The sequence below is a fragment of the Balaenoptera acutorostrata genome, chromosome 8 (assembly GCF_949987535.1).
Source record: "Balaenoptera acutorostrata chromosome 8, mBalAcu1.1, whole genome shotgun sequence".
Taxonomy (NCBI): domain Eukaryota; kingdom Metazoa; phylum Chordata; class Mammalia; order Artiodactyla; family Balaenopteridae; genus Balaenoptera; species Balaenoptera acutorostrata.
The window spans coordinates 75,885,357-75,898,804 of record NC_080071.1 but is presented as its reverse complement, the minus strand read 5'-3'; the positions used below and the strand labels follow the sequence as shown (position 1 = coordinate 75,898,804).

Below are 13,448 nucleotides of genomic sequence, written 5' to 3'. Positions count from 1 at the left end.
CTTCGTTGCCAGAAGAGCCCAATCCGGTAGGGGGAAGATAGGAAACCAGGGTGATGAGCCCTGAGAGGCTAGTTCTATCAAAACCATCTCCCTTTACTCACTCCTTTCAGAGCCTGTCCCCATGGCAGCCCCCCCTCCAAACTATGGGTCCAGTCCTATTGATTTAAATATTTTTATTGATACTAAATGCACCCACCCACCCCATGGCCAGCAGTTCGGAGGAGCCCCGCATCCCGAGGCCTAGAAACTGGCTCTTTGGTTTCTATCTGGGGGCCGAGGAGAGAGAAGGTCTGTATAGTCTCCCCCAGAAGCCCCCGGGAGCGCCCCTTGGAGGCTCCTCCGGTGCCCTGGGCCTTGATGAGCGGGCGTATATCTCAAGCCCCACCGCCTCACAGTTTCCAGAGAGGCCTGGGAGATGGACTTTCCCAGGGGAAAGCTGGCAACGCCCCCTGCTGGCGCCCAGAGGTCCCGCAGGTGCCGAGAGGCTGCTCTGCGCGCAGTCTGGGGAGCCGGGCGGCGGGTCAGAGGCAGAGGCTGAGTTCCTTGCGCACGCGGCAGCGGTGGCACTGCACTACGCAGCACCAGTGGAAGCGGCACAGACAGTTCTCCTCGAGCTGCACGCTCTCCTGGCGGTGGCCGCGGCCGCAGCACAGCAGGTCGCAGCCGCTGAGGTCCGGGGCACTGCTGTTGCAGGCGCGGCCGCGCGTGCCCGGCGAACCGGTGCGCCGGTTGGGGGCGCAGAAGTCGGGCGAGTCGGCGGCGTACAGTAGGTCAGCGCGGCCCGGCGGCTTGAGCGTGCGGACAGCGGGCAGCAGAGCCTTGCCGTCGTTGGTGCCCATGACACGCGAGGCGCCGTGGAAGCGCTCGAGCAGCCGCGCGCCCACCTCGCGGAATGGGGGCAACTTCTGCCAGCAGGTGCGCAGCGCGCATGAGCCCGACAGGCCATGGCACTTGCATTCGGTCCGCGTGTGGCTCCGCACGGCCTGCGGGGAGCAGAGGAGCGGGCGGATGGAGACAGATCCGGAAGGCGGGACGCGGCGAGGCCCAGAAGACCGACAGAAAATAAGATGGGAAGGGTGGTGGATGAAAGAAAGAAAAGAGCAGACCAAAAACAAACAAACAAACAAAACAGGAGAGCGCAAAGTGGGGAGGAGGAAATCAAGGGCCCCACAGCCCGGAGAGGAGGAGGAAGAATGATGGAGAAGTAGGAAGAATGATGGAGAAGTAGGAGAAGTGGGGAGTGGGGGGTCAGTATGCAGCGTAGAGGTTCCAGGATCCAAAGCCAGGGAATGGGGGAGAAAGCATAATGGACAGCAGGGGAGAGATTCTCCCTGGAGGGAGGGGGGTTGGGAAGGTGGCAGCTGTCGCACACTATTCCTCCTGCCAGGCCAACCCCCTCATTCCTGCTCCTCAGGGCCCCAGGCAGAGCAGGCTGCCTGGGCTCTGTCTCCGCCACCCCTCCCCAACCCTCTCCGACAGGTATGTGGGCCTGTCTGGACATTCCTCTCTGGTCCCCCTCTCACCCCCCTGCCCAATGCCTCAGGCCGGAACCCTAGAAGACATAGGATGTGTGTTGGGGGGGTGTCCCTAGCACAACCTAGAACTGAGGCATAGGGTGCAGGAGGGCCCACTGTGGATGCACTCCTGAGAACTGGAACCCAGGAGTCCTGCCCTTTATTTACTATTTATGTCTGAAGCTGGGGTCGAAGACTCACAACCCCACTAGAGATTTAAGGGGTCAGATGCCCCAGGAAGATCATTTCCAGAAGCTCAGAGTCCAGGGGCCAACCTGATCTACAGACCTGTACATCTCCCTCCTGCTCCCAGGCCCCTTCTCTTTTCCCCCATCGCCTCCTGTAAACATCTGACTCAGACTGCTTCTAGTCCCTGAACAGGAGCTCATGGGACCCTCATCATCACAGAGGGAAGGGGAGAGGCTGCCAGGGCTCTGGACAGGGACTGGTCTGGGATTGCTGGGCAGCCAGTTAAGTGCCCAGATTCAATCACAGCTTTCTGGCCTCTGCCTGACCCCCTTCTACCATCAGGATCTACTTCTCATTCTTCACTCCTTTCCAAGCGCATTTTCCCTTGGACCTGTTTAGTCCGTTTCCAGGCCTCCCCCACTTCTTCCGGCTCCCCTACCTCCAGACCCCATACCTTTACCTCGCCTCTATCCTTTCTTTCATCCCCAGCCTTTGTCTCCCTCCTCTGCCCCTGCCCTGGCAGCCAGCTCCCTACCCACCCCAAGCTTTGCCCCACATGTCCTGTCTCAGAGGAATGTCCTCCCTACCTGAGGTCCCTAAAGGCCCTGGGTCCTCTTCCCTGGGTGTCCCCTCCCTACCCTGCCCACTGGGCCATCAGCCCCAGGCCCTCCCAGGCCCCCCAAGTAACTCCCTCTTCTAGGCTGGCCACTTCCCCTCCCACCTGCCCATCCAGGCCCCCAGCCAATCTTCCCCAGTGGTCCCCATGGCCACGCTGGCTCCCCCGCACACATTAAGGAACTCCTACACTGCATACCCTCACTCACACCCTCACTTCCCCACACCCTTCCACAAACTCAGTCTTCCACACATACCACACTCTCCCACATCCTTTCAAAGCTACCCACACTCACACATTTCCACACACACACCTTTATACATCCCTGCCCAGACTCACCAGCCGGCCCGCCTCGTTGTTGTGAAGTTGCACCAACGCACGTATGTCTCCGCGTCCCCGCTTGTGCTGCGCGTCCATAAAGAGCCTCGACTTCTCATCCCCGAAGTCCACGTCGTCGCCGCAGCCTCCCCACTCCCACGCGGCGCTGCCGTCGGGGGAGCCCGCGGGGCCCGGGGGCCCAGGGGTACCTGGCAGGCCGGGAGGCCGGGGCGGGGCCCGGCCGCGGGGCGCCTGGCAGCCACACTGCAGCAGCTCGCCCATGGAGCAGGCCTGCGTGACCGCGTGGCTGGCGCCCGCGGCCGTTATGGCAAACACGAAGGCCGTCTCCCGGATGTCTGCGGGGCAGTCAGACAGCAGGGAGGGGCAGTCAGACAGCAGGACCAAAGCTGGGTCCTGGGGGAATGCGGTGGGCCAGGCAGTGTGATGAGGGGTTGGGAGACAGGATCAGGGCAGGGTGCCCTTTGACCCGTGGGAGAAGTGGGGCTCAGGCAGCCTACCCAAACCTCCACCCTCTCCTCTGATCCCCCAGCGAAGAGAAAGCAGCCCCCTCCTGGTCTCCTCCCCACACTGACCCTGCTGAAGGATGCGCCCAAAGGCCTTGCTGTGGCTGGAGCAGTTCCAGCGGCGGAAGCGGAACTGGAACTGGCATTCTCGAACCCCTAGCCGGGCGCCGCGCGCCAGCTCGGCCACAACTTCCGGCTCGGCCTGGCACAACTCAGCCTGCCGCCCTGCTAGCCGCCGTGCCTTCCTGCAGATGCTGGTAGGGTCCATGACCAAGGGGCTGCCCACGGCCCTGGGAAGCAAAGAACAGCAGATCAGGGGTGTAACTCAAAGAGCTTGGGTGAGGGGGAGGGAGACCAGCCCTGCCCAGCCCACAGCCAGGAGCTGTGACATGTCTCTTCCCCCACCAGCTCCCCGCAACTGAAATTGAGATTATCCTGTCTGGTTCTCTTACTATTCCGTTTGTGTGTCCCCTCTTAACTAGGTTCTGGACTGAAATTGCTATAGAGCAAGGATTCAGTATTATCCTTCTGTGTACATCTTCATTAATAAATCCTTATAGGAATTTGACTCAAGGTGAAGGCACCTGGCACCAGGTAGGCCAAAGTTAAAATTCAACAGGCCTAGTCCAAAAGGGAGACAAGGAGGAAATTAACCGAAGGAAGATCAAGAAGGCTGTCAAAGAAAAGAAAGTATATATCATAAAGAGATACCAAAGAAAAGTAGACAGTGACAGAGAAGGATCTGGTCTTAGTGGACCACAAGCTGGAAATGTGTCAGCTGATCAGCCCTGATGCTAGAAAAGTAGTGGCAATCCCAAAGATATAGAAAGCCACAGGATGTTAGAGTGGCTAGGGAATGGGGCCTCTGAGGAAAGTCATACCTTCTCTCTAGCCCAGATTTCTCTTTCTGTCAAATGGGAAGGTGAAGCTTTGATCTCTAAAGTGGGCCCTCCCACCCTGATATCCCCTGTTTCCCTGAACAGGAGAGAAGGAGGAAGGAACTGGGGACTGAGTCTCTGAAGCACTGTTGTAAAGTAAGTGACACTGACCCTTCTCCTGCTCCAGGGTCTGTGACCTTTTCAGAGCAGGATGGCAGCAAGCCAAGCCCTGTGCAGGGGGGTAACATAACTGATTGGGGAAGGGGATGCTGTTTGGCTTGGTGGGTAAAGACCTTCTGAGAAGTTCCACACACTTTCAGAAATCCCTCCGTTCTCAGCCTTCGTTCCTTCTGAGGAGAGCGCTGCCATTTGGTTGCCATATACCATACCCCTGAAGGTTATACTGGCTAGGTATTGACACCTGGGTGGAATCACTTTAATTGGATTGCTCTTATTTGAGCACTTGGGGGCTGAGGGTAATTTGAAACCACTCAAAAATCCTTTAGCGGAGGGCAGAATAAAATTTTGGGTGGGGAGAAGCGGCACCAAGAGATAGAAAATGTAGAGGAAAATGCTGGTGGATAGGTGCCAAAGGTCAAGATGGCCTACTTTTCAGCTTAGCCTTCGTGTGCATCCGCCCCACTGTCCCCATTTGCTCTGCAGGTACGTGCTGACCAGGCACGTTCTGGCCGCAGAGCAAGGAGATGTAATGGGCTTACATAGCAGCAGGAGGAATTTAGGTCTTAAGCTAGAACTTCTCAACACTGAGGAGTGAGGTTTGAAGATGTGGTTGCAGGAAGATGTGTAAGCTCAGTCCTTTAAGATCTCCGACCACCCCCTGTGACACACACACACCACCGCCCTATCAGGTTATTGTCATCACCCCTACCCAAGGAGTCCAGGAGCCAAGGTTCTCTCCTCGGTGGACAGACTTATAGTCCAGAACCTCCTTTCTCCATGCTTAGGACCTGCCCATCACTGCGTTCCAACTGTAGCCTGGGAAGGTCCAGCCCCAACCCTGTCCTTACCTGTCTGTCTATCTCTCTCTCTCTCTCTCTCTCTCTCTCTCTATCCTTCCCCCTTCCACCTACTTATCCCACTTCATTACAAAAAGGATTTTGGGGCAGCTTCCAGCATGGTTGTACAAGGTCGGCAGATAAGACTATGGAGCGAGCACCTTGAGAGTTAGGACTGTCATTTTCTTTTATCTCCCATGGCAGATTTTTAGCTACTTAATTTGTATTCCCCCCCTCCCATTTTTTAATGAAAATTTGCATATTGTGAACAATTACTATAATACTACAATGAATACCATTTAATACATGTTTTTGAATGAATGAATGAGCCATCTAAGGAGAAGGTCCTCACTTGAGCCCAGGTCCCTGTCCACATGTGGTTTCATGACTCCTAATTAGCTTCCTGAAACATTTTCTTTTTCCCCAGCTGCATTCAGAGGCAGGGAAGCGGGCCTGCCCACAGCTGTCCAGCTCCTCTTCTGCCACCTGCATGTCCAGAACTCCACCTGGGAGTCTGGGGCCCTGCAAACCCACCTTCCCTGCCCCACCCCCATGCTGCTAAGTTCCCCACTCTCTCCTCCCCAGTCCTGCCCTCTGCTAACTCCCTGCTTTCCCAAGGCTGACTGGCCTTATCTTCCCAAGGTTACTCTGCCCTATCCCTCTCCTCTCCCTCCTCCTGCACTAGGAAAGTAGGAGACGGTGTGAGTATGCAGGCAAGAAAGGGGAAAACCTCTTGACCTTGTCTTTTTCCCAGGAGCTTGAGATAGGAGAGGAATCAGGAGGAGCATGAGGGGCAGGGCCCTCCAGGAGGTGGGGCTGGCCCTTCACAGCATTGAGGGGCTGCCCCAGAGTCAGTTTCTGGTCCAGGTCTGGCTCCCCAGGCTGGCTGGCTGCCTGGGAACTAGACTTGTTTACAAGCCAGTCAGGAGGAGGGATGGGCAATAGTAGCGGCTAGAATCCCAAGGGACTAGCTTGTTCCCTGCCCTCCTGTCCTCACTCCCATCTTCAAGTCACAGGAAAGGAAACTCTGAAGCATACTGGCAGAGGAGCATTGGGCAAAACAACAGACCTCGCTTTTGTACCCTGGTCTCTGTCAGCTCTGGGTGAGCTGAGCCACTCTGGGCAAATCAGTTCCCTCTCTGGGCTTCAGAAAAATGAGGAGTTGGCAAGAGAGGCTTGAATATCCCCTCTAACTTTAACACCATCTTTAACAGCATCAAGAAAGAACTCCCCCATCTCCCTTCTTCCTTTACCCTCCTTCCTTCCCTTCTGCTTCCTTAGGGAATGAACTCTGCTGTGGGGGCCCCTGAGTTAGCATTGGTCTGAGATCAGCCCAGAGAGGATGTGCCCGTTTGGGAGCATCTGCGTGTTTGGAGCGGGGGCGGTGGCTGGAGCACAGTGGTGGTAGGAAATATATAATATATAACATGTAGGATCTGAGATCCTAAACAAATAGCCACTCCTGGGCATAGAAAAAACAAGGCTAGCCCTAAAAGAAATCAGTATGTAGACAAGATGGGACAAGCCTGGGTTTGGCCATTCTAGCTGGCATGGCCTGTGCCAAGATCTCCCTCCCAGGGACCTTGGTTGGCAGAATAAATAGCCAAGTGAGGTGGCATCAGGGGCCAGCCAGTTCCTACTGACAACATCTGTAGATCTAAGCCTTGGAGGCCCGGGTTTCTGGCCTAACTTACCTTTCCATCCCTGGATTCAGAGGGCGGAAGAGAATGTCAGAGATACTCTAGTCCAGCTCCACCCACTTCACCCTTATTGTACAGGTGAGCAAGATGAGAAGAGAGGTGACTGATCCTGGCCACTCAGTGGAGGGATCCCCGCTGCGAGAAATTTAGGTGAATATTTTAAAAACCAAAGGGACTGGAGGAAATGGCCACCTGAGGTCTTCAGATACCTCATGTGACCTCGCATACCATCCTCCACATAGCCCTTACTCTGAGCAGGGTTGGCTAACTCAGAGCCACCGCCTCGCCACCCCTAAGTCATCAAAATCTCACCCAGCATCTCTCCAAACCCGCCTCAGATCCCACCTGCTCTAAGGAGCCTCCCCTGGGCCCCAGCCCTCACTGACCTCCCCCATTTGCATCACTCCAAGTGTCACTCCTTTGGGGGGGTGCTTGTTATGCTGCGAGGGGCATAATTATTTTGTCATGTTTTCTTGTCTTCTCTCTCCAATTAGATATGAACTCATTCGAGACAAAGCCCTCAGGAAGAACTAAATGTCATTAGCAGAACATACTCAGGGGTTTGAAGAGCCATCGGACTTGGGTTTGGATCTGGGCTCTGCCATTTGCTGGTTCTGTGATGTTAGCAAGTCCCTAGCAAGGGAAGCTGGCACTTATCATTGGTTGAATGGATGGTGAAACTTAACCTTCTGAGCCTCAGTGTCCTCAACTGTAAAATGGAAATAAATAATACCTGCCTACTTCCCAGGTTACATGTGAAAAGAGCCTGTCCAGAGAGTGGACTTCCACAAGTGTTTTGTCTTCCCATTCACACCCTTAATCATCTCCTGGGCCTGTACAGCGCACGGCAATCAGGCAGCATTTGTGAATTCCTGAGAACATGCTTTTCTCCAACTCTCTGCCCTTACTTAGCCTGGATCCCAGTGTCTCCTCCTCCCCTGTCAGCCCAGCCCATGGACCAGGAGCGCCCTCCAGGACCCCTCCCTTCCCCATCGAGGGCTCCTCGGTGGGTGGATTCTTGAGGCCAAGAGGATCACAGATCCTTCTGATGCCTGCTCCTCTGAAGGGTCTCACAGCCAGCACCCCCCCCTAGTTCCCCACACTCCTTAGTCTGACCCTCACTCCCAAGAGCCAGCAGAGGGAGCCCTGAGCCCTGGGGCCGTGGGCGGGGGCTGCACAGGGGTGGGGGAGGTGGGTGGTGGAGAAGGGGCAGAAAAATGTTGCCTGACGGCTGCTGAGGCAGCTGGGCCCGGGCCTGTGCCCGGCCCGCCTGTCCTGTCCTGCTCTGTCTAACTCGGTAATTACTGCTCCCCCTCCCCCCGTCCCTCCCGCCTCCCCGACCACCACATCAAAGCCAGTGATGCCCTAGCTCCATTAACCCCTGCCTCCCCACGGCCCCCCACCACCACGGCAGCCCAATCTGGTTCTCTCTGCCCCGTCCTGGGTGCTGTCCTTCCCACCTCCTCACACTTCTCTCCTCCTCATTGCTCTTGGAAGAGGCAGGGGCTTTCCCTGCCCTGAATGACTTTACGGCAGAAGAGGACTTCCCATTGGTCAGGGCTGTGGGAGGCAAAGGCATGGACACAGTGACCATCCGCTGGATATCCCGGTGAGCATCCGTCATGTGCCTTCTGTTCTCCCACGCTGAGGTGGGGAGCACTGTGTGAGGGTGGGGATGGGGGAGCAGAAGGGGCCCGTGGAAGGCCCTGTACCCCTTTCCTGAGCCCCACAGCACACAAGGGTGCGGTACTCATCAGGAGGGGGGCTCCCGGTCCCAACCCTCAGCGACTTGCATTCTGGGGGCCCTTGGGCAAGTCACCTCCTGTCCCTGAGCTTTGGCTAGAGTTCTCACTGTAAGTGAGAAGATTGGACCAGATGATCTCTAAGTCCTTTCTAGATCTAATTTCTGGATTAAACAGAGGGCTCCGAGCTGGAGAAACCAGCCAAAGAGGCCAGGTGGAAAGCGGGTGAAGAACCCTCCCAGCGACCTTTCCCTCCCTGAGCTCCTCCTCAGGCAGTCCAGGGGAAGCACCCAAGATCTCACCACCACCCCCCCACGGCGCAGGCTAGAGGGCGCCCTCTCCAGCCCCCGGGGCCGGCTTCTGCGTTCCCCAGTGCCGGCTTCTGCGTTCCCCAGTGCCTCCTGCTCTGGCTGGCTGGGTGCCCTACTGCCAGCCTGACCGAGGCCTGGCTGCCCACCCCACCCTCGCCTCATCCCCTCCACAGCTGGATTTCTCCATCAAAGTACACACTCTGGAATCCCCCTCACTGGGCCCTGGTGATCAAGCCTCCCACTGACCTCCCCCCACCAACTCCTGGCTTCTGATGAGAACAGGGCAGGAGGGGGCTGCACCCCGCAGGAAATGTCACAGTGCCAGGACTCTGGTGGGCTCAGGGCATGCTCTGGCCTGGACCGAGCCAGCCTCCTTTTGCCCCTGCCCTTTTCTGCTCACAGCCCCATTGTCTCCCTCCAGGGGAAGCTGCCAAGGCGGGAGGCCTGGAGGGGGGGCTGGATGGCCACCCCACCCCCGCCCCATCCTGAGCCTGTGGGGGCCAGCCACAGGAGTGCCCATGAAGGGTCAGGGGCCCCAGAGGAAGAGGGGATGGGAAAGGGTGGGGGGGGTCACAACTGGAAAACCGGGGTGTCGGGAAGAAGCCTGGGTCCTTTCCCTGCTTCCCCGAGGGACCAGAGGTGAGGCTGTCCTAGGCGTCTGTTCCTGTTTCCATAGGGAAGGGAGGCAAGATGAGATGGGGGAAGGGAGTGAGACTGAGTGGTACTTCTCCTAGTGGAACAAGGGGAGGGTTAGTTTCTTTCATAGAAACTATACAACAGAAAGAGGAAAGAGGAAGGGAGAAGAAGGGAGATTGATTTGGCTATTCTGTGAGAGTGAGCTATTTTCTACATCCACTGATTGGACGTATAAATAAAGATGGGTCAGACGTTGAGAAGAACTTCCCGGGGGAGGATGGAAGGGGGGCAGGGAGCAGGATAGGAGAGGTGGGAGCTGATGACCAGAACGGGATCTGTCAGGGCCAGAGCATAGGCTGGATGGCCTGGAGGCAGTAAGCTGGACAAGATGACCTCAAGAGAGCCTGGCCAGTGTCCTGGAATCTGGGATTCTGCAATTCACAAAGATATGGTTACAGATGGGAGAGAGACAGACAGAGGCCAGAGGCAGAGTTTAGAAAGCATGCATTGCATTGGAGAAGATGGGGGAGGGGGAAAGAAAGTGGAAGGGAAACTTCTCCGGGACCTGGAGCCAGGTCCCTGAGCCTATTCCAGGGCCTGGGCCGCTTTCCTCCAGGACCCTCCTTTCCTAACAGGGACAGTCCAGTCGCTCAGAGTTCCTGGGGTCCTGTCTCCTCCCAGCCTGGCTGCTGCTAGAATGTCAGCGTGGAATTCAGTGGGCTGCTGCGAGGCCAGCTGCTTTCCTGTCCACCTCTAGAGCTCTGGCTTGGCTTCTCTGAGAAGCAGAGAGAAGAGGTCCAGCAAACCAGTCCTAGACATCAGGGAGCAGCCTGGAATCTCCTGGCCTGAAGAAGCTCTTACTTATGGTGAAGCCTCCGGGGTGGGAGCAAGGAATGACAGGAGCCTCTCAGAAGCATCTGAGTGAGGCATTCGCCAGACACCTTATCATCCCAACCCCTCACTCTTCACCCGGCTCGCCCTGCAGCTGTGGCCATGAAGGCCTCTGTGTTCTCCCACACCTGCCTTCCTCATCTCCTCCCCCACTCCCTGCTTTCCAGCTTCAGGGTCAGTCTCCAGGGGACCAAGTCTCTCTCCCTCTGGTGTGGCTCCCACCCAACAGCCCTTCCTAAACAAAGGAACCCCTATGGATACAAACCCTAGAAAGATGAACTCAGCAACACTCCAAAAAACTGTCCTCAGCACCTTCAGTCTTCAGGGCCCTAAAGACAAACGCTTGGCCTTCCAGGAGCAGGGAAAAGAGACCCAAGAGGAGATGGTTGTCAGTAAAATGCATAACTGGCATAGTTGCCCAATGCATGGAGTGCAGTGGGAGCACAGAGAAGGCAAGGGAGGAAAGACAGAGAGACAGCTTCATGGAGGAAGTGGTATTTTTAACTGGAAGGATGAGAAAATTGGGACAAATGGGGCAGGGGGAAGGGAAGGCAACAGCCATCAGGGAGAGACTCCTGTCCCCATACCTTGAGGAAAGGCAAAGTTAGGAAAGGTGTGCATGGGGAACAAGAGATAGAGATCCCTTTACAAAATTTTGCTGGGGACCCTGGATTTTACATTTAAATTAATCCCCCTTTTCACCCATGGGGACTCTGGCCAGAACCTGGGGTGTCGAGGAGGAGACTTACATTTAGGAGCACCTCCTAATGTCCAATTATGTTGTAGGTCATCCCACATAACCCTCCTATGGAGCCTGCCAGCTAGGGGGACTGACTGCCTATTCTACAGTTGAGACATCTGGGAGCAGGGAGAAGTGGCTTGCCCGAAGTCACAGGCTTAACAAATGGGGGAGATTAGATCTCAGGTCTGTCTATTTCAAAGCTGCTACTGCATTATTCTAAGTCCGGATCAAAGGACGCATGTTCCCTAGCCAGGACCTAGGTCGTCCTCAGTTTGTCCCCTCAGCGACACCCTGAGGGACTTCTCTCCCACATCATGGAAGTGGGATGGTGGCCAGCAGCTCCCTGTGTGGGCATCCAGCTATCTTCCTAGAAGAGAGGGATCTGCCTGCCCCACCCCTTCTTCCAAATCCCGGGGTGGGAGAGGAGTGGAGGGTAGAGAATCCAGCCAGTGACATGGTGATATGCAAATAGACAAGACCTTGCCTTCTTACGATTGGCTGATGCACCAGCGGTATTGTCCAAGTCCCTCCTCTCTAAACACAACTATTCCGGGCGGGTCTTTGCTGCTCCTGAGACTGAGAAGGAAAAAAAAGTCTACGGGATCCGGATCTCTGAGCGGTCCCGGCCGGGCACCCACCACCCCAGCCTCTGTCCACCTCCCAAGACTCGAAAGTTTCCGCAACCTTAGCTGCCTAGGCGTCTGCTCTAGCTAGGGCCAAGTCGACAGGCTAGGTCTGGGAGGACTTCCCCAACCCTTGGCTGGCCAGGCCTCCCTCCCTTCCGCCAGGACCCTCCATGGTTCCCAGTACGTCCCGAGCTGCACATTTTTTCACCCATGACCCCTACATATGGAAGGGCATACGCTTGGGTCCCTTCCTGCCTTTCCTCCTCTTTGGTCGGGGAGGAGGAAGTAGAGAAAGCTAAGGTTCTGACTCGGTTTCCCCTTTACGCTCCTTTTCCCGCCCCTACCGCCCACTCTGGAGGAGCCCAGACAGAAGCTGGTGGGTTTGTGGGCAAAGCAGGGCGGGGAAGAGGCAGCTGTTTGAGTCTTCCTGCCTGTGGCTTCCCACCTTGTTCCCCTCTTTTCCCCAAATCCAGCCCTCCTCCCCTAAATCCAAAGCCCTCCTCACAGACTCTTTTATTCGGATCTCAGACTACAGATCTTGCCCGTCTCCCCGATGTCTTTCCTACCCATCTGCCAATTCCTTGGTGACCTGGATTGGGCGCATAACCTGGGGTGGGACACTGGAGAAGGAAATACAATAGAATGTAAGGGGGGAGCGGGGGTGTGTGGGCACATCTAAGTGGCAGTTCAGAAGTGCCCCTGGAGGAGGCTGGCAGGAGCGGCACGCACCTCCCCCTCACGCCTCCAGCTGCCTGGCGGCTGGCCTCTGCGCACAGGTAGAGCCCGGAGGCGGCAGGAGCGCAATTCAGAGCCCCACTATCGGTCCCGAGGTCCCCACCTTCGAGCTCCAGGAGCCCCGCGGGGACAGTCAGACGCAGTACTCACCACCACAGTCCGCCGACGTGCGCCGGACACAGGAGCAGCAGGAGCAGCAGCCTCAGGCGGGAGGGCGCGGGCGGCTGCATCGTGACAGCTCTACCGCGGGCCGGGGGACGAGGCTGCGGGGCCAGCCGGTGCGCGCGGGGGCCCGGGCTTCAGGGCGAGCGCGGCGACGGCGGCGGCGGCCGGGAGGCGATGGCTCCGGCGGCGGCGGCGGCGGCGGCGGCGGCGGCGGGGGGGCCCATCCCGGGCGAGGAGGGCGCGGCGGAGGCGGAGAGCGGACGGGGCAGCCAGCGCCTGTGTCTCCTGCCGAGCTCGCTCGGGAGAAGAAATCAGAGCCGGGGGCGGGGGTGGGAGGGGAGCGGGGCCGGGGCGGGGGCGGGGGGCAGGGGGGCCGTGGGGGTGGCAGTTGCGACAGTCAGGCGGCGGGACTCTCGGGAGGGAGCCGAGCGCCCCGGGGCGGCGGGCGCGGAGCTCAGCGGAGGGCGGGAGCGAGGTCCCGGGGCGGGGCCCGAGCGCGCTCGTGGCTGGGGGACCCGCCCGCCTCGCCCCCTCACCTCGCCTCTCACCGCCTGGGAGCCCCCGGCCGCCGCCCGGAGTCGGGGGCAAGGAGGGGCAGGGAAGTAGGGTGGAGAAGGGTTAGCGGGGGAAGGAAGAGGAGCTGAGGAATGGGGGACGGGCTGGAAGGGAGACGTTTGACAGGTTTGTTGACTGTAAAGAGAGAAAACTTCCCAGGAATGAGGGAGTTTGGGTTGGGGGGCGGTGCGGAGTGGGATGCTGGAGCGGGGGCCAGGAGAGGAAGTTGGCCCCGGGCGCTGGGTGCTCCGGGTAGGGGTGTCGAACTCGACAGCCCGATGGGCACACTC

General features: G+C 57.7%; 1 protein-coding gene across 2 annotated transcripts; it reads right to left on the bottom strand.

The window, feature by feature from the left end:
- Positions 1-213: 213 nt before the first annotated feature.
- Positions 214-12,882, bottom strand: WNT6 (Wnt family member 6). 2 transcript variants are annotated; one of them, XM_057551554.1, is made up of 4 exons: positions 12,589-12,882; positions 3,231-3,451; positions 2,659-2,993; positions 214-983 (listed from the first exon to the last, which is right to left on the bottom strand). In XM_057551554.1, exons 1-4 carry the CDS (start codon positions 12,666-12,668, stop codon positions 522-524), a joined length of 1,098 nt encoding a protein of 365 aa, XP_057407537.1. In that variant the 5' UTR covers positions 12,669-12,882; the 3' UTR covers positions 214-521. The 2 variants fall into 2 exon arrangements, with proteins under 2 accessions (XP_057407537.1, XP_057407538.1); XM_057551555.1 differs by lacking the exon at positions 12,589-12,882 and adding an exon at positions 10,601-10,682.
- Positions 12,883-13,448: the final 566 nt, after the last annotated feature.